Source organism: Clarias gariepinus, chromosome 3, assembly GCF_024256425.1.
Source record: "Clarias gariepinus isolate MV-2021 ecotype Netherlands chromosome 3, CGAR_prim_01v2, whole genome shotgun sequence".
In the NCBI taxonomy this organism is placed as follows: domain Eukaryota; kingdom Metazoa; phylum Chordata; class Actinopteri; order Siluriformes; family Clariidae; genus Clarias; species Clarias gariepinus.
In genome coordinates this window covers 11244861-11266991 of record NC_071102.1, presented here as the reverse complement: position 1 = coordinate 11266991, position 22131 = coordinate 11244861, and the positions used below count along the sequence as shown (strand labels likewise).

General features: G+C 36.6%; 1 protein-coding gene across 2 annotated transcripts; it reads right to left on the bottom strand.

The window, feature by feature from the left end:
- Positions 1–1357: 1357 nt before the first annotated feature.
- Positions 1358–21961, bottom strand: rassf7b (Ras association domain family member 7b). Of its 2 annotated transcripts, none has more exons than XM_053491502.1 (7): positions 21873–21961; positions 14744–14822; positions 7708–7860; positions 6371–7254; positions 4818–4974; positions 2581–2688; positions 1358–1618 (listed from the first exon to the last, which is right to left on the bottom strand). In XM_053491502.1, the coding sequence occupies exons 3-7, from the start codon at positions 7808–7810 to the stop codon at positions 1587–1589; spliced, it is 1284 nt and encodes a 427-aa protein (XP_053347477.1). In that variant the 5' UTR covers positions 7811–7860; positions 14744–14822; positions 21873–21961; the 3' UTR covers positions 1358–1586. The 2 variants fall into 2 exon arrangements, with proteins under 2 accessions (XP_053347477.1, XP_053347478.1); XM_053491503.1 differs by lacking the exon at positions 21873–21961 and adding an exon at positions 17506–18066.
- Positions 21962–22131: the final 170 nt, after the last annotated feature.

Sequence of the window (22131 nt, the reverse complement as noted above, 5' to 3'; positions counted from 1 at the left end):
CTTTTATCTAGTTGAGATTTAAAAATTGACACCAGCTGCTCTTTTTGTAACTCTAATTTCTTTAACGACAAGAAAAAGGGGGAAGATAAATATTTTATGAAAAATGTAATTTATGTAATATAATTGCTCACTCACTCATAGTCATCTACAGGGTGGATGAGAATTAACTAGGCATTTTTTAATGGCTATAGATACTGTAGTATCACTGAAGCACCAACCCATGGTGCACCACCCCACGCACGCACAGTCAGAGCCAACCCATAGTGCACCACCCCATTGTGCTCTTCTTGTGCGTGCGTGGTTAGACCAGTATTTTCCAGCATATTGACTGGGACGATGTGGACGAATGGCCTCCTGTACATTTCATCCCAGGCCGTTTGAGGAAACTGGTTAACGCTCCCAGTGTTTACGTTGAAATTTAAAGTTTGCTTTAAATTTCCTATGTAATAAAGTACAATGGTGCAATTTGTTTCAATAAATTTGTATTAGAAATATGGACTTTGTTACCAATTTTTTGCCTAGTTACTGTACTTTTCACCTTGTATAGGGTCCTGGAGCTTATCCGAGGAGACTTAAGGCACAAAGCAAGGTACACCCTGGATGGGGTGCCAATCCATCGCAGGGCACAGACACTATGGGCAATTTGGGACACCATTTAGTTCTTGAGACTGTGGGAGGAAACCGGAGTACCTCAACAAAAAAAAAAAAACAAGGCAGGAATTGAACCTAGACCCTGGAGCTGCATGGCAATGGTGCTAACCACTAAGCCACTGTGATAAATGTAAATGTAATAATAATTTATTGATCCCAAATTGAAAAATGAGGAAAACAAGAAAGAAACTTCACACAATGACCCAAACTCAAGCTCAAACCTAGAACACTACTGTAGGTCTGCAACTTTACCTGTACCTCACTTTTTGTATATCCTCTTGTGTCAATTTTTGATTATAATTAAAATACAACATGTATCCATAATCTCTAGTCCCTGTATATTGACACCATGAAAAAAATAATGTGTGATTCTGAGAAAACAAGTTTAATAATAAACTACCATGAGGCATCACACTACCCTATCATAAATTTAGTTGTTTGTAGCTTATCTTACAATACTGTATGTCACACTTACTGTACATACCGTAAATGCTGCATAACACAACCTTATTTATTTTACCTAAAATTTTAATTAGTATTATTATTATTACTACATGAAATGTTTTGGGCTTGGGTTATATTTAAAAAGAAAAAAATGTAGGAGACTCTATTAGATGAGAATTGCATTATTGGCAACAGGGAAAAAACTATTTCAGTCATTTTGTATCAGATGTTTAATAATGCAAGCTGCTTATAGATGTGTTTAAAAATCATGAACAAAAAATACAACTTTTATAAAATACATTGAACATTTATCTTAAGCTATTTAATAATTACATAGATAACAATATTTACATATGTGTGCTTCCACATTACATTTTCACAAACACAAAATCACAAAATAATTCATTTTTTAGAATATATGCTTAATTTGAAAATTATACTATGTAGACAGGACATAAAGTGACTAGATCCTCAGGCTTGTAATCCCATCTTTATCGCCATGACACCTCCCTCGATTGCAGGACTGAAAAACACAAAAATGGATTGAGCTTTCTACTGAGATGGACAATGATTTATTATTATTATTATTATTATTATTATTATTATTATTGTTATTATTAATTACTATTTCAGTTTTGGGACCTCAAAAAACAGGACCTCAAGTTAACCCTTTCTAATATTTATAATTGTTTATTATTAATTAGTTTAGGGGGGTTAGACTCCAGTCCTGGAGGGCATTGGTTCTATTAAAATTTGTGCTTTCTCTCTTTTAACAATACAAACTTATAAGAGTTAAAAATATTTGTAATTGGTTTATTAATTGTTCTAGGTCGTTTATAGTACATAGCTACAGTATGCTTTATACTTTACAGTTCTGTAATTTTTCAGGACTGTCGTCTTATACAGTATGTTGGGAAAGATAACATATAAGGGCTTATCATCAGAAGACATAAAATTTATATTAGGGTTAGGATTAAGGTTAAACAACAGCTTGATTAACTGAAGTTCTGACTAGTGGCTGATAAGGGGGTCACCATTGGAAAAGACAGTGAGCAGAAACAGGTTATTTTCAGAGAGTAAAAAAAAAAAACAGGACTGGAAAACAAAAGTATTAATGATCAATTTGCCCCAGGCAATTGAAAAGTTCACACAATCCACAGGACTGTATGTAGTTCTATATTAAAATAGACTGGCTTTATACAGTTGTTGGAATTATGAAGATATAAACCATAAAAATTAGTTTTTAACCAATAAAGCCTGATTTTAATCATTACCATAACTCAGATAAAAAAGTCATTTCAGGAACCACTTTTCCTTGACAAAAGTATCCCATAGAAACTGAAGTGAAAAGTCAACCGAAGGGAGAAGAAAAGCTGAGACAAGAACGGCGAGGAGAGCGGTAAGTCTGAGAAGCAGGAATAGAAGAAGCTTGGAAAGGCAGCAGAGTCAGCACTGAGAGGCATCAGCAATTTCACACATACACACCCTCAGGATGGAGGCTGGACACCAGTGGGTTTTGCAAGCTGCGAGGGTTATCCAGGATCTGCTTGGCAGTGGTGTAAGGGTTGAACTCTAACACTGAGTGATTTGAGTCTGTAAGACAGTCAAAAAAAAAGATGCAAATTGTTAGGGTTTATGTCACAAGGCACAAAAGCTCACATAAAGTTTGATTTGTGAGGCATTTTCACACCTCTGGAGATGCACGGGATGACAGTGAAGTCACTTTTTAATGCCTGTTGAGTGATTCACCTGATTATCCATCTCTTTAACATGCTGTCTAACTACAGTAAACTAGTTTGACTGGAACAATGTAATTACATTCACTTGAAAAATGGAATCTCCATTGAACATCTTGCCAAACATGACCGTTTTTCTTTTCCTACGACAGTTTCTTACTTACAAGGAAACGAACAGAACTCCGGCAACAAATTTATAACAACCCAGGAATTGCTGTTCCTGTATATATTTTCATTTGTACCCAACCATGATATTGTTAGATCAATACATTGCTTTCGATTTCTGTAAAAAAAAATACACATTATTGCTCAAAGTTGACACCAAAAGCATCTGGTCATTCAGACCCATATGCGTTTGTTGAACATGACACTTCAGGTTTAGTCCCTTTTTCTTTTATATCTTTCAAGTAGTTGTTCCACTAAATTTCAGGACATATTGTCTTAATACAGCTACAAGAGCATTAGTGAGGCCAGGGTCTGATGCCAGTTGAGTGCAGTTGGCTTTCCAGTTCAACCAAAGATGTTCGGTGTGGTTGAGGTCAGTGTTCTGTACAGGCCTCTTACTTTCTTTCACTCCAAACTGGACAAACCATGCCTTCATGGACCTCACCTTGTGTACAGTGGTAATGCCAAGCTGGAAAAGGCCTGGGCTTTTTAGTGTCAAAAAGGACATTCTAGATAGTTAAAATTTTGTTGCAACAGTTTGGGGAAGACCCACATATGGTTGTAATGGTTAAGTGTCAACTTTCATTAGTCATATAGTCTAATAAAAAAAAAAAGTGACCCTAATCAGGACAAAACAGTTACTGGAAATGAATGACTAGACACTAAACATCTTATAAAGCACTAAGCCATATCCAGTATATTCCCTCATGATCTTTGTTATAACACAGGCTTCATATTTGGCAAAATTCTCTTTAAACACTTTTATAACATTCAGTGTACTCATTAACGAATTTCATGTTAAACTATAAAATAAGCATATTAATCCGACACATATGCACACGCAAATTAGTAAAGCCTCAGCAACAGGTTCAACTGTTGTTACAGTAGGCTTGTAAAAAGTAAAAAATAAATAATAATAATAATGATAAACAAAATATACCAGAATTCACTACAATATTGTAGTGAATATATATATATTGTTATTGTAGACGTAAAAATTGCAATCCAATACACACATACTGTATATATATATATATATATCATTATTAATTTCTACAAGAATAAGTCAAGTCCAAACAATGTTACAATGTTACAATAATGGTTATAACTTCAACGATAACGGGAAAAGGACGTTCCATTAACGACATCAGTGTTTTTGCACATTTTAAACAATTTGCATTTATTGTAAGAGTTAACATGTTAATCCCCCAAAGCCCCAATACAGGTACAAGGAATGTTTTAATAGTAGCTATTTTAACCTCAGTGTAGAGTTATATTTCAGCCGCTGTCGGAATTGAGGTTGCGGAGAGGATGGGAAACCGCCTATGCACCACATGGCAAACATGACAGAGAGAATATATATTTATTGACAAATCGGATCAAGTGTTTACATCGGGCCAGACATTTTCAATTGAAGTGATAATTTTTTATTTTATTTTTTCTGACCTGGCTATTATTCAGTTTATTGCTGGAATATTCTGGTCCATGTAAACATACAACTAATTACATCAAGGGTTTGGGAAGCTCATTGCCCTTGACAAGCTAGCATGATTCCTGATTTTTGTTTTATCTACACTGATCAACTTGATTGGATTAAACTCAAACTGATCCTTTTTATTCGAGAGCAGTCAATAACTAACTGAGAGATAAAGTGATGTTTTCAAAAGAAATTTGTTCTTTACATGTGTAAATGTTAAAATTAATGAACTGTTCACTTTTAATAACACTCACCTAAAGTAGAAATCGTGCAACATAATTATAAAGTACAATTACACAAATATTGTGCAAATAAGGAAAAACTTTAATAATAACTTTATTCACCTTCATCGCTCTGTCCATCTGGCATGAGGTAAGCAAGTTCTGGGTCGTCTGCTGGAACACTGATCTGAGGCGAAGGAACTCCTGCCTGCTGGATGAACTGCTGGAGATTACACTGCCGTAGTTCCTTGTTAAGTTCCTCCAACTCCCTGCTCTTAGCCTACAAACAGATCAGAGTGTACATATTCCTTGTTAGTGAGAGATTTAGTGAAAGTTAATGATAACTGTGACTTCTTAAAGTCACAGTAATAGAGAACACTTAAAACTGAGTGGAAAGGAAATGATTGGTTTGTACACTGTTTTTATTGATATTACATAACCTTTATTTGAAACACGCCTCCTCAAATATTTCCTCTTTTTTCGAGTGTTCCTGTTTACTTGTTGAGGTCACCTTGATTTATCTAATGTCATTTCATAAACGAGCCACAGGGGGGCAGCAAAACATTCTTCTCTGTTGGTTCTGCTTTCCTTGTATGGTTTCATATTAATGTATGAAGACACTTTTACACTTTCACACCTGTCTTATATGATAGTTCATGAAAAAAAGACCCCTGGATAGTGTAACAGCTACAATTAATAGGCTACAATATTCCTAAATCTACACACTTGTGCCCTCCCCTTATAAGGTCATTTTCCTGTGTGTAGAATTTAATTAGAATTTATTAGAGCTTGCGCAAGGATGATTGCACCTTTAAGGACAATGGCATGATATTCTGCCCTTAAAACATTAATGTGGTTGACAAGGTTGTGATGTAGCCAGAATTTAACTGCACCTTTTAGGTGCAGTTGCCCTGCGGTAAACTTAGTCACACTGAGCTTACATTATCTTGTTTGCGTAACTTTATACCTTATTGTCAGTGTTATCGGTGCAATGCATGATTCTAGAAGAAAGAAAAAAAAACAGAAAAAAGACTTTAAAAAAATAGGCTTTGAACTCTGCCATAATTTAACCAGTTGTACATAGGGGATAGTGACAAGCCTGGGCAACTCTTCAACAGGAAATAAAAGAGGTTTTACAATGCTTAGTTTAGCCAGACATCATACATTATAACAGGTCGAGACATAAAAAAAAAATTGCCTGTATAAAGTCGGTATTGCAGGTTACAGTATATAAAGCATATAACACTTCAGTGATCATTAAAGTCGAGGTAACAACCAGCATAAAAGTAAATTATTACTAACAATTATTATTTTTTTAATTTTTTTCAGATTTGATCATGCATAAAAATAACACAATGTTACCAGTGTTACTATTTCAAATTTCCTTGTCATGGTACACTAGTATCACATTGCAAAGAAAGAATGATCAGGAGAACTTAATACTTCTGTTTTATATTCCGTGTGCACCCATGGTGTAAAAATAGGACCTTCTGATTGTAGTTTAATCAGGAACATATACGCTTCATTACCTTCTTGTCCCAGTTACACACAACCATCTCAAATCTTCCTGAATTCACCAAATTTCCATAAAGAATGCCTAGAGTTCTATTTATATAACATTATTTCCTGCCATAATGGTATTAATAAAACTACAGTAGTGAATGAGAGTGTATTACCTGCAGCACATCCTCTGCCCTCTTGAGACCCCTTTCTGTCTCCTCCAGGGAAGAGGTGAGTTCAGATCCCTGATGCTGCACCGTATTCAGCTGCACCCTGATCTGTTCCAGAGATTGCTCCACGTTGCCTTGTGTATGACGCATACCATTTTTCCTGTTCTCTTGTAAACGCATGTCATACTCAAGTCTCCCAAACTGAGTTTCTGTTTCATGAATTCTCCGGTTGTGCTCGTCTAGCGCTACGTTAAGCTGTCTTAGTTGTTTAAGCATACTTTGTTCTTTTTCAATCTCAGAGTGATACTCAAACTCCCAGTACTCCTCATGGGCCAGTTCTTCCTCGTTTTGCTGAAATTTGTCCCCCAGAAAGTTCATTTCCTCTATAAGGTCTGGGGAAAAACTTGGAGGTGAAGGTTGCTCCCAAACCCAGGCCTGTTTTTCCAGGTTTTCCAAGTGGGACTGGAGATCCTGTAACCTGGTTTGCTGCTGAAGAATCTGCCGGAAGACCTCCTCTTTGGACGGGCCAGCTTGGGCGTGGGAGGATCCAGGAGGACCGAGGGGCATTCTTTGCTCCGGAGAGTCCTTTGGCACATTTTTGGGTTTCTTAACAAAAGTTTGTGAAGAGGTAGAAGGCCCTAGGTTGAAGCTGAGAGCCTTTTTGGGGACTTTAGTCTTCGGGGGTTCTGGGTCCAGGAGTTTCGGTAATGAAGGGACTCGGTCCAAGTCAGAATCCTGGCTGCTGGTGGGTCCAGTGCGTCGCAGGATGAACTGTACTTCACTGCTCAACTGGCCAAGTTTGGCCAGGGCTTCCAGTGGACGCTCATTAGCAACAAGCTGACGTTCTTTGTCTCTCAGCTTCTGGACAAGGACATAGCGACCTGTTTGCCCTGAAACATAGGTATATTATTGCACAGCTGTTAGACAAACTATGATTTGTAGTACTGTCATGCAGGTTAGCTTTTTGTTTTAATTGTATTATTTTCAGGCTAGCAATTAGCTCCTCTCCTAGCCAGAAAAGAGCCCTTTCTGTTTTGTCTTTAAAGACAACTCATGTTGTATATATATAACTAAGGGGTTGGGCTCAGATGTAGTGAAGGTAAATATTGCCAGCTTTTTCACCTCCCAGAGAACAGAAGGTTGTAAAATTACAGACTGTTCCCGAGGATCTCACCCATTAAACGGTACAGTACGTTTGGCATCAGTTCTGGTTTTGCACAAAACAGTCCTATAATTGTCACTATATTTAATTTACAAAACTCTGTAAAAAGAAAGATCCATTAGGCAAAATAAAACAGTACAACAGATCATTTGTCACACAGCGCCTGCATGCTAATACACACCTATTGCCTGAGCAAGAGCGATGACCACATCCTGACAGGATGTCTCTTCAGACAGGCCGCAGACAACACGCTGCACACCGTCCACCCACACCTTTAGCTCCATCTCTGTGTACGAAATTCATGCAGCAAATCCTTTTATATGGCAGTGTCCTCCTGGAAAAGAGAGACACTTTTAAGGAAACATAGAGAAATACAATACATTGCATTAATTGTCCGACTCTATTACAGAATTGGTAATGAGGCATATGTTCTGTATTCATTCTTGGTTGAAGAACATTTTTATTGCAAATCGTATTCCAAGTATTTAAACATGATCTGCGATTAAATAGATTTAATACATTTGGGGAAAATGCTACAAACTGGAAGGAAACCTACAGAGGAAACCTACAGTAGGTCCCCGGAGGAAACCCACCAGGCATGTAACTTCACGCACACAGACCTGAGACGGGACTAACTGTAAAAGTGCAGTAAAATAGAAAAGTGTAAACTCTCCTACATATCAGATATAAACAACTGCCAGTCACTCTAACCAACTACTGCAACAGGCAAAGATCAAATCTTTTTTGTCCAGCACATCACATGGACACTCGGTCAGATTAAGATGTGGGGAACTTTGGATGTCTTTTCAACATCCTCGAACCCTGCTAAGCCCCATACATGACAGGTTCTGATGGGTGTTCTGACATCGTGCTATTGTGGCCAGCATTGACTTTTATCAGCAGTTTGTGCTACATTAGCTTTTTTGTGTGATCAGACCGGATGAGCTGGCCTTTGGTCCCCACAGAGACAGATAACCCGCATGATTCTGTCACTAGTGTACTGGTGTACAGTACATAATTGACTGATTTGACCTGATGGTGGTGGTGGTATAGTTATGGCTGCTCGGTGCATAAGACTGGCAGAGTTATAGTTGTAATTATATCACAACTCGTCCCCTACTATGTACCGTGTCTTCATGAGCGTTTAGGAGCTTCTATTTCGTAAACACATTTATGCAACCCATAGCCACATACTTAAACACTGACACGGGCATTCCAGTGTAAATCCAGTAAGGAATGCTGCTTTACGAGTTTGACAGGAAGAATGACACTAGGACATGGAGCACCCAGACTGGTCATGATACAGTATGAGGGAGAAAATGTTACTAATGTTTACTGTTATCATGTGACTATTCTTTCGACCATATGGTGTCATCACAAGATGTGCATAGTTCAGTATGCATTCAAGTCAAATTGAAATTTAGTTCAAAACTGATTTTGATGGTATTTAAGCGCTTGTGAAATGCTGGGATAAGTGTGTTAGTGTAGCGGTGGATTATATAGAGAAATAAATGAAGTTTTACTCTGATTACAGTGTTCTGCTATTCTGTAGAATCAAAAGTCTCGGTTTGATTTGAACGCCCTTGTATATGGTGCTCATGTATTACGTGATGTAGGTTGTCTGTAGGGTAAAAGTCTGCACGAAATGTAAATGAGTGCATGTCTTTAGTTTCAGTAAACACTCTCATGGGAAAGTTACTGTGGGGAAAACGCAATATCGATCTGTTCTCATGGAACAGTGTCCCATAACCAAACTGTTATCTGTTATCAGACAGACAAGGCCAACATAATTTTAAAGACTAATGATTTAACACTGGAAACTTTTATTTATAATTTCCAAGCTATTACGTATACTAGAATATTTCACTCTCATGTACTGGTTTATCATGGAGGTCAATCAACCTACTGTACAGTTGCAGTTCTCCATTATAAAATATGGCATTAAATCAAAGAGCTGCCTGCAGGCCCTCATAAACCAGTCCTGCTCTGTTGTTATCATCAGTTCTGATAAAGAGCCAACCCACAAGATGGTGTTTGCAAATTCACTGGTGTATACCCGTGCTCCTGAAGTCACATCGTGTAGCTTTGATTACGCACTGTTAACTTTCTCCAATTTTCTATCAGGGTAAAGCCTGATGCAGAGGTGGAGCACATTTGCACCAGCGTGTTTGATTGGGACTACATGCCCAAGGCAATCATTAACCAAGGTTCACATTTCTGCATACTCTAAAACTCTGGGCTCACTCACACAAATCAAACACAAACTGCAGTCTGCAGTCTGTAAAAAAAAACTGATATATACTGTAGACATGCTGATTTTAACACAAAGCTTTGATCTGATTTGTTAAAACCAGAAAAAAAACTTGTCTTTGCAGGTATGGCTTAAGCTCATGTGCATAAAGCTTCTTCATGTTCTCCTGATGTGTAAGCCTTCTAAAGATCAGTTATCAGCGATGAGCTAAACCACAGCGCAATTACCACCTTAGCAAAAGTTCAGATGTTCTGTACAAATCAAATAGCAACAATAACAATACAATCCGTATAATCCGACATTATCTCAGAACAAATCTGGTGATTTACATCTTATTACAAAACAAGACAATTTCTTTATTTCTTTGTTTATGAAATAATATTCTTTCATGGTTCTTTTTACTTACTTTAAACATGGTAAACACTTAAATAATTGAGCTCACCCCCCACCCCCACCTCCGATCCATACTATGTCCGAACCTGCATTTACAGAAATTTGTTTTTTTGGTGTCTTATCCCTTATCCAGTGATTACACAAGGGTTCTAAAGATGAAGGTTTATGCAACAGTACAGAGCTGAGCATGATTCTACAGGAGCCTCAAGCTCTTACCAGTACTCTGGGAAATGAAAGAAAATGGTATAAGCCAGCTATACACTGAGGGCCAGGTTCACTACTGTAACAGAATAGGAGGAAATCTGCACTAACTATAAGTTTAAAAAGGAAGAGGAATTAAAAACACTGATAAATGAAAGCTTTTTCTAGTAGCTTTGATTATTCCGCCTGCCACTGGACTCGGCTTTCCTTGGAAATTAGACTTGCCCCAACCGTTGCCACCTTTAAACACTAAGTTAAAGATTGCACTTTTGTCATTCTGATTTAATTCAATCTATTAATCAATTATGTCTTTTTTTATTAAATGTGTTGGATTTCTATTGTATTGTTTTCTTAAATAACTTTACAAATGCATTATGTCAAGCATTTACATTTTACAATTTAAAGCATTAAATTATTCTGTCTAGGAACCTAACTGAGAGAACTTAGGACACAAGGATGGTATACCCTGATTGAGGTGCCAATCCATCACCTAGCACAAGCACACACACACACACACACACATACACACACAACCTACATCACACACCACAAGCCATTTGGAAACTAGACCGTACTGTATGTCATTGGACTGTGAAAGGAAACCAGAGTACCCTGGAGGAACTAAACCAAGCACAAGGAGGTCATTCAATCACAGAGCGGAGATAAGATTCAAACCCTGGAGCAATGAGACACTGCTAACTACTAAGACACCACGCCACCTGTTGCTATTTCAATTAAATACTATAATTTCAAGGTAAAGTTACGACTAGGCTTTCTACAAAGTGTCTCTGCATCAAGCACCTGCCTGGTGATTACTGAGTGATTACCACAAACAACATTTCTCACAAGTTTCCTATACTGATAAAAAAAAGCTAAGAAAACCAGTTTTCCCCGAAACTCACATGTAAAAGAGGTCAGTAAAGGTTAGTGCAAAAATGTAGTTACTCTAATCTGTATTGCTCTGCTGTTTCAAATTTGGATAAAACTACATACAGAATGCTTAGTTTGTTTTGCTGGTAACTTTATTATTGATTATGTGTGATTAATTACATAATTTTAACTGTTATTGATGCAAATTCCCTTAGGCATCTATTCCATTACCAGTGTCACACAAGTAAACAGGTTTTATGTTGTTTTCTCATTACTAGGAAACGTGTCAAAGTTCTTGTTAAAGATCAACACCCATGATCTACAGATTTGATGGACAGACATTAATTTTCAAAATACTAACATATTTCATTAATAGTTTAATATATATATAGGCAGATATCTAAGCTGACTAGCTGGAAAAGCTGAGAATGGAAAGGCAAATAAAAAATTCACCCTTTACCAGACTGGTTTAGGTCTTAGGGTTGAATATTGCACAGAAGATAATGCCCAGTTTTGCTAAAATTGTCAATAATTAACCGTGTTCTAAATGATTTAACAGCAGGTGTTAGACTAAGTGTTATTTGCCTGTCTGTCTGTCTGTCTGTCTGTCTGTTTCCTTGATAGCTTTTTTGCTTGTTTGTTTAAAATAACAGAACCCATAGAGAAAAAATCTTGCAAATTAGTAAGTAAAAAATAATATGCAGAAATGTATTGTTCACAATTGTTAATATTTTTTGTCTGTTTTCAGAATTCTTAAAATGTAAGGCTAAATATCTTACAGCAATATTTTTCATTTGCAACCAATTATTAATAATCCAGTTCTTCGCTTAAGAACTTTAGCCTTAAGAAACTTTAGAACTTCAGAAAGAAAAAGCATAATCTTTAACCCCTTTAGCTGATGTTTCTTACCGCTCTGAGCAATAGACACCTTATTCTTGTTTCCTTGATGTGCACACCGCTGATCTGTGTGAAATTACACACCTATTCCCTGACTCAGCCAAGCTTCACTAGATTACGGTCTGCCGAATCTCCTACACAAAAGAGTCATCTGTTCTCCCGAGCTTCTTTTCCAAGCACTCAGATGTGGCATCAGCAGGATGAAAGCAGAGGAACACAGAAACTAACACAGGTGTATAGAAACCCATATGGGAAGCTGGTGACATCAAAGGAGTTTAATAAAAAAACGAGACCATGGTTTGTGTGTGTGTGTGTGTGTGTGTGTGTGTGTGTGTGTGTGTGTGTGTGTGTGTGTGTGTACACACTTTGTTTCTTTGTACACTCCTTGCAACCATATGCAGTCCCATTTTCCCATGTTTGCCCAATAACATGGAAATTTGATCAGTCCCCAGAAGGAAACATGCCAACATAAACAGAAAGAAATAAGGGGTAAACAAAAGATGCTGGTCTTTCTGGAGGTCTTTTTTTTTTTTACCAGATACCAGATACCATGCCTAATGAGATACACAGAGATTGTGATATGATTGTTCGAGAGTTGTAAATGAATAGAAGAGAATATGTCGGCGATACCAAGCAGGTAGGGAGGAGGTGCTATTTGTTACAGCGAGGCATATCTGTATCCGATACTATGAACAACCCCTGTTTAAACAGTCTGAATTCCAGAGAGTACGTGAACCAGGTTCTCACACAGGCATTACGTTTCGCATGTCTAGTTAAAAGGTGAAATTCATTCTCAAGGCTAGCATATCTAAGCCTTTGTCATTGTGTACGAAGGGAGGAGTTATACTTTCCCATTTCTCTATGAGATCACCAAGGCATGGGCCTGAAGAATGATTACACGCTGAGCACCAGGCCTCTGGCATGCAGTATTTCAGGCAGATCAACCTGCATTTCATTGTCCAGGAAGTCCAAAAATATAAAAAAAAATTTTAAAAAGCTACATCGATCTGAGTAAAAGTAGAAGAGTCTATAGTTTATGTAATTCATGACCACTCAAACTATTGTTTCACTGTTTAAAATTAATTTGCCCCAGGGTAAAAACACTCTGCACACCTGATCTATTCTATCCCTAGAGTAAACTTTAGCCTCCCAGGACAGATCCTTGCAGTACACCTTGCAATATTATCACAGCGATCTGAAATGCATCATTTACCTAGAGGAAGTTACTTTGCTTTCCATTATCGCCTCATGTCTACACTTCAACGCACCAGATTTATTGTTGCGCTTTAGCCTTTTTATTGATGGAGAATCAAACCAAACATGCATGGAATCTTTAAAAAAAAAAGAATAGATGTGACCGGATAGTTTCGTTTGCATACCCAAATGAACTGTCATGAGCTACAAGGGACTGGAGTTTAAAAAAAGCCAGCAGAGTGAATCATCGCCACTTCCTGGATGACCTCATGTTTAACCCTTTGTGCTTTTTTAAGTTAACTACCCTGCAGTGTTATTATTCAGTAACTAATGAAAGGAGAAACAAAAGACTCATTATGGGAATGTGACTTCAAACATTTGAGGTGGATTTGTAGAACTATACAGTATATATTCCCTTATGTACGAATAACTTTAATGTTAAACTTGATGTTGGAACTGGAAAAGTTTATTCCCATTCACAAGCTCTTAAAATGAGTATAGGTTATGGACTAATATCAGACTAATGGTCTCATTGTTTAAAACTGGTCTATGATAAGTAATAGTAATTTTTCCAGGTTGATATGCTGCTCACTATGTTATAATGTATACACTGTATAATGTCAGCCCTGGAGTCACAAAATCTTTTTAAACTTAAACAGATCATAAAAACATTATCGACCATAAGGATTGTATACATGGAATTTACATTTATCTTTGTAACTTTATAACTTTTTTAATCTGTACTTTGGATTAAGCACAGGTCTAAATAGAATTCTATTATGTCCTAACCATCATGATATACATAATAAATATGGTAATGTAGGCAGTAAGTGTTTATGGAACATGTGTAAAACATAAACCTAATTTAAAAGTGTCCCTGGAAAATGCTGTTTACATGTTGACAGTAAACATTTCTAATCTGGTTTAAAAGAGAAAACCAATACATGAGATTCTGTCAGAAGACAGAAGTTACAGTAAGGATTTATATGGCACTAACACTAAAAAATCGACAGTGCCATTATTAATAGACATATACATAGAGCTGAAGTTTAAGACGTTCAAGCAAGAGCTCCAGAGATAAATGTTAGAGTAAACAACAGTCTAAAAACACAAATGATTAGTTTTCTCGCTGTAATGGTATAGTAATGCCCACTGATTATAACCATAAGCCTATAATATTCAATTACACTCCATAATGACATATGACAGTCTCATAGTCAGGACATACAATCTAGTGACTTTTTCAACTGATCTAGTGAATGGCACACTTTCTAGTGTCATTTATATTTCATCTCTGGTTAAAAGGACTAGAGCAGACATGAAAACTAAAAAGAAATCAGGTACACGTTCAGATTGACCCTGTGAAAGAACTAGACAAACCTGTTGCTCAGGCACTGAAGGCTATATTTACCTTGGAGCTGAAGCCTCTTTCCTGAGCGTCAGCTTTTCCGATCACCATTCTGAGTGAAACCAAAGGCAGTATCAGCCACCTACAATGAGAAAACAATCCAATAACGTCCGACAGGTGATTTGTTGTTTTCTACTCGATATAGATGGAGAGCGAGGTGACTCTCTTTCTCCTTCTTTCCTCTTCTAACTACTGTACTATACTGGCACATACCATGGCTTTCCCAAGCTCCGCCCCTCCACAGGTAGGAGTCACAAAAAATGCACTTCCTATTTAATTTCTCTCTCACTCTGTCTCTATGTGTCTCGCCCTCTCCTTTGACTTTGACTACTCTATGGCAACATGGTGCTGCTTACAAATAACAATGTACACGTATTACCTACGTTATACAGGAATAAATAAATAGATGATATTTTGATGCAGCCATATTGTACACTCTCACTAAAAGGGATTCTAAATGGAGTACTTAGTGAAACATGAGACTAGTGTGCCATTAAAACTCTACATATTAGCTACTTATAATATTTTTTATAATATGTTCCCGTCAAATCAAAATAAATCAAAATAAATCAAAATAGAAAACATATCCTCTAATGGAAATCACCCAGCACACAAAAAAAGGAACAGTTTAGTACCTTTTTTTTTTTTTTTTTTAAAGGTACCATATTTGGTCCTTCCTCTCTTTGATACAATGAGTAAAAGAAGTTTTTGTATTTTTAAAATATGTGTAGATTAATTTAATTAGGGACAATTAACTTGTACTCTCTCTCTCTCTCTCTCTCTCTCTCACACACACACACACACTTTAGTAGTAGTAGTATCACCATTCTCATCATCATCCTCCTCATCATCGTCATCATCATCATCACTAGAAAAAAATCAATGTCTTGGCTTAACAATTTCGTCTCAATTGACCTTCAGGTTATATCTACACAATCCCATAGTTCAAATCAAGCACTAACCACCCAAATACCATAGTACACTGATAAACTCTTGTTGAAATTAAAATCCTGTCACCTAAAAAAATATGTTGTGCTTTTTGGCAAGATATGTTTGTCCTCAAAAACCACAGACCACCATTACTGTTATTCTGTTTCTTTATTTCATTACAATTACCATTTAAGCCCATGCCAGCCTTTCAGCCGAGCCATGACACGAATGAGTAAATGTTTACTCTACTGTATACTTCCTATCAACATGGCCACCTTTTAAGATAACTGTCTGTCTGTCCTAGATTTCCATTGCACTGTGTTATCAGATTTACTGGCTCTGATACTGACAATGGACCACCTTGAACATAGTGCACAAGCTGCAGTGAAAGATTGTGTCATGTGTTTGGATTTAGTAGGCTAGGAAGATATACGGCAAGTACTGAATGACCAGAGAAGAGTAATGTCCGAAATATATCTACACGTCTATTCTTCATGTTCTATCTCATATTTACTTTGAGATAAGATTTATTCTGTTTTTATTTATTCTTATTCTTTTATAAGCCAAACATTCTAATCTTTTAAAATATCATGTTCATGGTAAAAGCATGGTGACGAACCAGTAAACTATGATTTAAAATGTATACCCTATAAAACTATGGAAATGTCCAAAAATAAGAAAGAATATAAATAAAATGGCTGTAGATCATAAGTGAATATTTTATTATTTTCTTTTTAAAAGACCGTTTTAATATCTGTGCTTAAAAATGAACCTCATATTTTGCTATCTATAGGTGTGAAATGTGTGACATGTATACAGTTAATACCAACTATATGCCACTAGACTACCACTACATGTACCATGCAAATAATTTAATTGCAGATTCATAAGCGAATATTAAAAAACGTACAACACCATCTGTTGAATTTTGAGATGAACTAATGTTTTTTATAATATAAGGGCATTTTCCATTTAAATTTCGTAGTAGCATATCTTCTCTTCCCACGGGCCCATTGTGTTGAAACAAAGCCTATATTTTACCTAGAATTCGACCAAATACACCTGTGAAAACCCCATTAAAATTTATTAAGTAGATTTTATGTGATGCATGCACAGACAAACAGACAGACAAAAATTCCAAAAGCCATTTTAATGTGTCCTATTACTCATTTTACGTTCCCCCCAAATTATTTTTCCAAAATAATAAAATATTATTATATTATAATAATTTTTTTCCAAAACATATACAGACATGCCACCTCACAAATATGCCTAGTAAATTACCTACAAAATTCTAATAGTTACTTTACAGGGTAGCTTACTTCTTTTTTTTAATGTACAACCCTAACAAGTTGAATGATTAGGTTCCACCTAGAAACTTCTTTAAAAAAATTTACTTCTTAGACTTTAGACATTTAAAATTGAAAAAATGTGATGATAATTATGATAATGGTTCATACAATTATCATACCTTAATTTACCAAAAGAAAAAGCAAATCTGCCTCTCAATTCAAATGAGTGTTTCAGCTCTCATGCCATGGATCACACACTTCCCACTGAATTTATATTACAAAAGGAGATAAGCTGCCCCTTTTCCCCAAAAAAAATTAAGTAGGTATATCAAACTCATAAACATGGGCAAGGACTACAAACAGCATAACTGCGATTGCACACTTAAATATTACATAACATTACAGTTTTGCACAACAAAGGTCATTTTTATGAAGTCAGCACCACACACAGAAAAAAAGTGAGCACAAATGCAAGTATGTCTCTAAGGAAAAAAGAAAAAAAAAAAAAAAAAAGTATCAACAGGACCTTGTAAATAGACTCACCTGGTCTAGACTCTTGACATATGCATGGAAAACTGCTGAAGATAGCTTGTGAAGAGACAAAGAAAGGAAGACAGACAGAGGGTAAAAATGGATCAGGGTGACTTAGCCAAGGCCTCAGCATTCGAGTGAAGAGGAGCTGCAGCTCTCCGTTGCCTTGGTTACGGATGCTTTTTCAAGCAAATCAGCCAATGGGAAGCTGTCATGGTGGGACAGACAAAAGACCATGTGACGGGCTTTAGCAGAAAAGGAGACATGGAGGGCAAGGATTACTGACTCAGAGAAGGGGAGTTGAACTTTTTCCCCTCCTGTCTCTCACAACACCCGCACCACAACAACAATCAGCTGCAGTTAACATACCTGTGTGGCTAATGTGTTCACTTATCATAAGCATCACAGTTCAAAAAAGTGTAATGTCTTCTATTATTTACAATAAATACAGTATGTACAAAATGCCTTATTCTGAGCCAGTAACATTGATGTTAAGGCGGCAGTTTACCCTGGATGGGACAGCAGTACATCATATGATATCAAGCAAACACTGAGAGAGAAAGAGAGAAAGAGAGAGAGAGAGAGAGAGAGAGAGCAAATCTATCTACAATCCCTTGAAACTGCAAACCTTTGTCTAGACATAAATTCAGAATCAATCTAGAGACACTGGATTTGTGAATTTTGCTGCACCACCATATAAAAAAAAAATACTATTTAAAAAAAAATTATATGTACTATATGATAAGTTTTATACCGTATGATATACATACACAACATATTGTACAAAGAGTAGATCCTTTGCCTTATTTTTAAAGCAGGCTACCTATTTTACATTATTTTTGTATGCATTTTCGGAGTCTTATTTCATCTTTATCCAACTGCTCTTTCCTCCATTTTGTTTTGTTGTAGAAGCATTGTAAGCATGAGTGTTATGAGTGTTGCAGGCTTCAGTTTGTAGAGCTTATGGGTTTATTGCATTACAATGTATCAGATACAGAGAGCGTCCAAAAAAAATATTTAATAAAACACTTTTTATGAAACATGTGACGCAGCTAAGATAATGCCAGGGGTATCCTGGGTGCACGCCACCCTCAAGTGCATGCCACCCTTTTCCATGTAACACACATAACCGACTAGTACATAACTACCTAGGAGGGCTTTCTCAGGAACTTCTAATCTCTCACTAAGTATGTAAGTCATAGCTAGTTTTTCTACCAGACAGAGTGGTAAGACTTTACAAATTACTTCTGATCCTCCATTTCTGCCATTCCTAATTTTTGTTACCCCATGGCCATGGTACATGACCATGTAAGTTAGAAACCCTTTGTACACAGACCAAATAGTGTACTTGATGAAGACTTAGAGAGAGATTTGGGATTCAACCTTGTGTTAGATTTAAGGCTTGCATTAGCTGTGAAAGTGCGGAGGTAAATCATGAACCTGTCAGCACGTTGGCAGAAGCTTTCACTTACATTAATAGTGAAAGACAAAAACACAACACAGGCTGTAATGTGTTTTCCTGCTGAAAGTGACAGGTTTTAAATGTGAGTTTTGGCATGCAGTTGCTCTCCCCTCTTTCCACTACTGCGTACCACCGTTGAGTCTTTTAGTGGTGAACAATACCATACTATACCAGCCTATTTTCACCCATACTGTAGTTAAACTTTCACATTTAAAAAAATATATATATACTTTTTCACTGATACTAGATAATGTACAATACTATATGAAAGAGGTTGTCCCAAATGTGACAAAAGTGATCATTTCACTTTGAATAGAAGATATTCTGTGCTAATATACAATTAGAGTAAGATAAGCTGCCCCATTAAGATCTGTAAGTCTGCTGTGCATTAAAAGGAAGTTGTTTCCTGTCTCTACATTAAGCGTGTATTGCTGCACTCTGCTGGAAGTCTCTGTACCATGCAAAAGTGACATAATGACTGATTAAAAATGCAAAAAGCACATGATTTACAGATGTACAGATAAAACTAATACAATTTTTTCTTTGTTTGCATTACTTGCAGTTTGCTTTTAATGGAAAGGAGTGTTTAAATTATCTGTAGCCCTTTGGTCCTTTAATAATTATTATTCAATATACATCTATATATATATATATATATATATATATATATATATATATATATATATATATATATATGTATATATGTATGTATATATATATATATAATATATATATATATATATATATATATATATATATATATATATATATCAAGGCTTAGAGTAGCTACAACTTTACATGAGGCCCTTTCTAAGAGGTAAGTGTTCAGCCAATAATCAGCCAATAAACTAAAAATCCTGCTTGAGTATATGCATGTTTTTCAAGGCTGTTTTTATGTAAAATTAAATGATTATTTACATGCTTGAATGTGTGAACATTAATGAAGGCCAGAGGAGCTGCAGCTCTGAGCTGTTGAGTTTGGGCGTGGGCTGCAGCAGTATGGACAAGGGTTGCCAGATTGGATCGTTTACCCCCTAAATATTTTCTGTAGCCTCAGGCAAAATAAAATAAAAGATATATAAAATATATAAATAGAAAATATTTATTTAAAAGACCAGTAGCAAAAAGAGGAAAAAGTAGCCAGAGCTGCACATTTTATGGAGAAATTTGTGTTTCTAGTTGTGGTATTTACATTCAAATCAACTGTAAGTCCATGTTTTCTGAATTTTGCAGTCTTCACTTTATGAGGTTCATGGGGTTTATTGCAACACATTGTAGTCAGAACATGGCAGTAACCCAGGAACTATGCAATAAAGCAGTTGTATAATAATGTTGTTCTAGTGAACAACTTGTGGTGTACTGTATCCTGGTCAAGTGCATGTCACTTTACCTCATAACACACATAACTAAAGAACTACCTGTGCTAGTAGGAGGATATTTTCTAAAGCTTCTCTAAAACTCCTAGAAGCTCCAAAAAGTGTAAGGTACAGCAATTTCTACAGCACAGTGTGGTACGGCTTGTCATGTTACCAGTGATTCTCCATTTCTACCACCAGGTACCATACTGTACTTGAGTCCCCATTCTGGACAACACTTCTTGCCAGGTACTACCACTAAAGAGACATGTGGAAAGAACTTAAAATAGTGCAGACCACTGATTGATCACAGTCTTCACAGAACAGTCCTGATCAATGTCAAAGTCTGCTCGCTCAATATGTGGCCATCTTGGCAAATCTCCCAGTCAGTTGTTTTCAGTCATAGAAGACAGGTCGTTTACCTCAAGCTGAATCTCCAGTGTGGTTCTAAAGCAATAAGTTATGTGTCCTAGCAATGTGAAAAGGAAGCAATTTGGGTCTGAGTTTCTCCAAATAAAAGATGGAAGATTTTGCATCAAGGGAAAGAAATGTAACATACACTATAATAAATTTGAATATAACTTTGTTACTGTTGGAGGAAAAATTTACCGGAAACATTAAATTACTATCAAAAATGAATTCTGAAAATATTGAGAAAAATATGGCAGATGCTACTAAAGAAAATGTTTGTGCTCAGAACGAAGCAATTCCAGTCAGAGACATTAATCTGGATAAGCCGGTGACAATATTGTGATCAATCTGCACTTTAGTTAGCACTATTTTTCACTTCCCCATTTGTGGCTTGGTGCACACACCAATAAGCAAGGAAGCTTGCTACCAAAATCTTAACCTTCAATATGTAGCAAGTAATACTTGAATCTTGAATGCTTTATCAAGACGGTCACCCAAATTCTGCACAGATACTTCATTATGCCTCATCTCACGGATACGGATAGGTTGCTGAGCTCAATTGTACTGGTGGAACATGCTGCTGTAGGTATTGGCTAGTCCTGTGTTCACACTTGGGGTGGTGGGCCTCATTGTTCAGTGGAGAAGCATTGTTAATTCAACAAAGGTAAAGCACTTGGCTATGGAAAAATAACATCAACATGGATGTTTCCTGACCCATAAGATAGCAGCAGGTGGAATTCCAAATTAAATATTAATGTAAGACAAATAGGAAATTACAAAAGTGAAAAGGCAATTGCATTAGATAGTGATTACATTTTTGCTGGCACTTATAGGAAAGGGAATTAATGTAAGATATTATTAAAGTTCTTTTACAATGCTTGTCAGTTTCCACAAATTGCTGTCCATGTGGATACCCCATACACATGTAAAACTCCATACATACATAAGGACTCTCAGGCAGTAACAACATCTCTTCTTCTTCTTATTATTATTATTATAAGTTATTATTATAAGCCCGGATAAAATAAGAGGGTTGCATCAGGAAGGGTGTCCGGCTTAAAACCTGCGCCAGGTTGTGTGTAGATTGGCATGTCTGTAGTGTCGACCCCTCGATGGTAGCAGCCGAAAGACTAAAAAAAACAAAACATTACCTCTATTGGCAACATTGTGGCTTAGTTGTCAGCACTGTGGCTTTACACCTCCAGGAGCCGGGTTTGATTTCCACCTTGGTTCTGTGTGCATGGGGTTTACATGTTCTCCCCGTTCTTGATTGGTTTCCTCTGGGTACTCCGGTTTCCTCCTACAGTCCAAAGACATGCAGATAAGGTTATTAGCATTAGGTAGTGTATGAATGAGTGTGTGTGGTGTGTTAATGTGTGTACTCTCCAATAGATTTCCAGAAGACTCCAG

Coding starts and splice junctions, on each gene's coding strand:
- rassf7b (XM_053491502.1), bottom strand. CDS start 7,810: ATGGAGCTAAAGGTGTGGGTGGACGGTGTGCAGCGTGTTGTCTGCGGC. Junction 7,255..7,707: donor CGCTCTTGCTCAGGCAATAG/GTGTGTATTAGC, acceptor CCTATGTTTCAG/GGCAAACAGGTCGCTATGTC. Junction 4,975..6,370: donor GGGCAGAGGATGTGCTGCAG/GTAATACACTCT, acceptor ATCTGTTTGTAG/GCTAAGAGCAGGGAGTTGGA.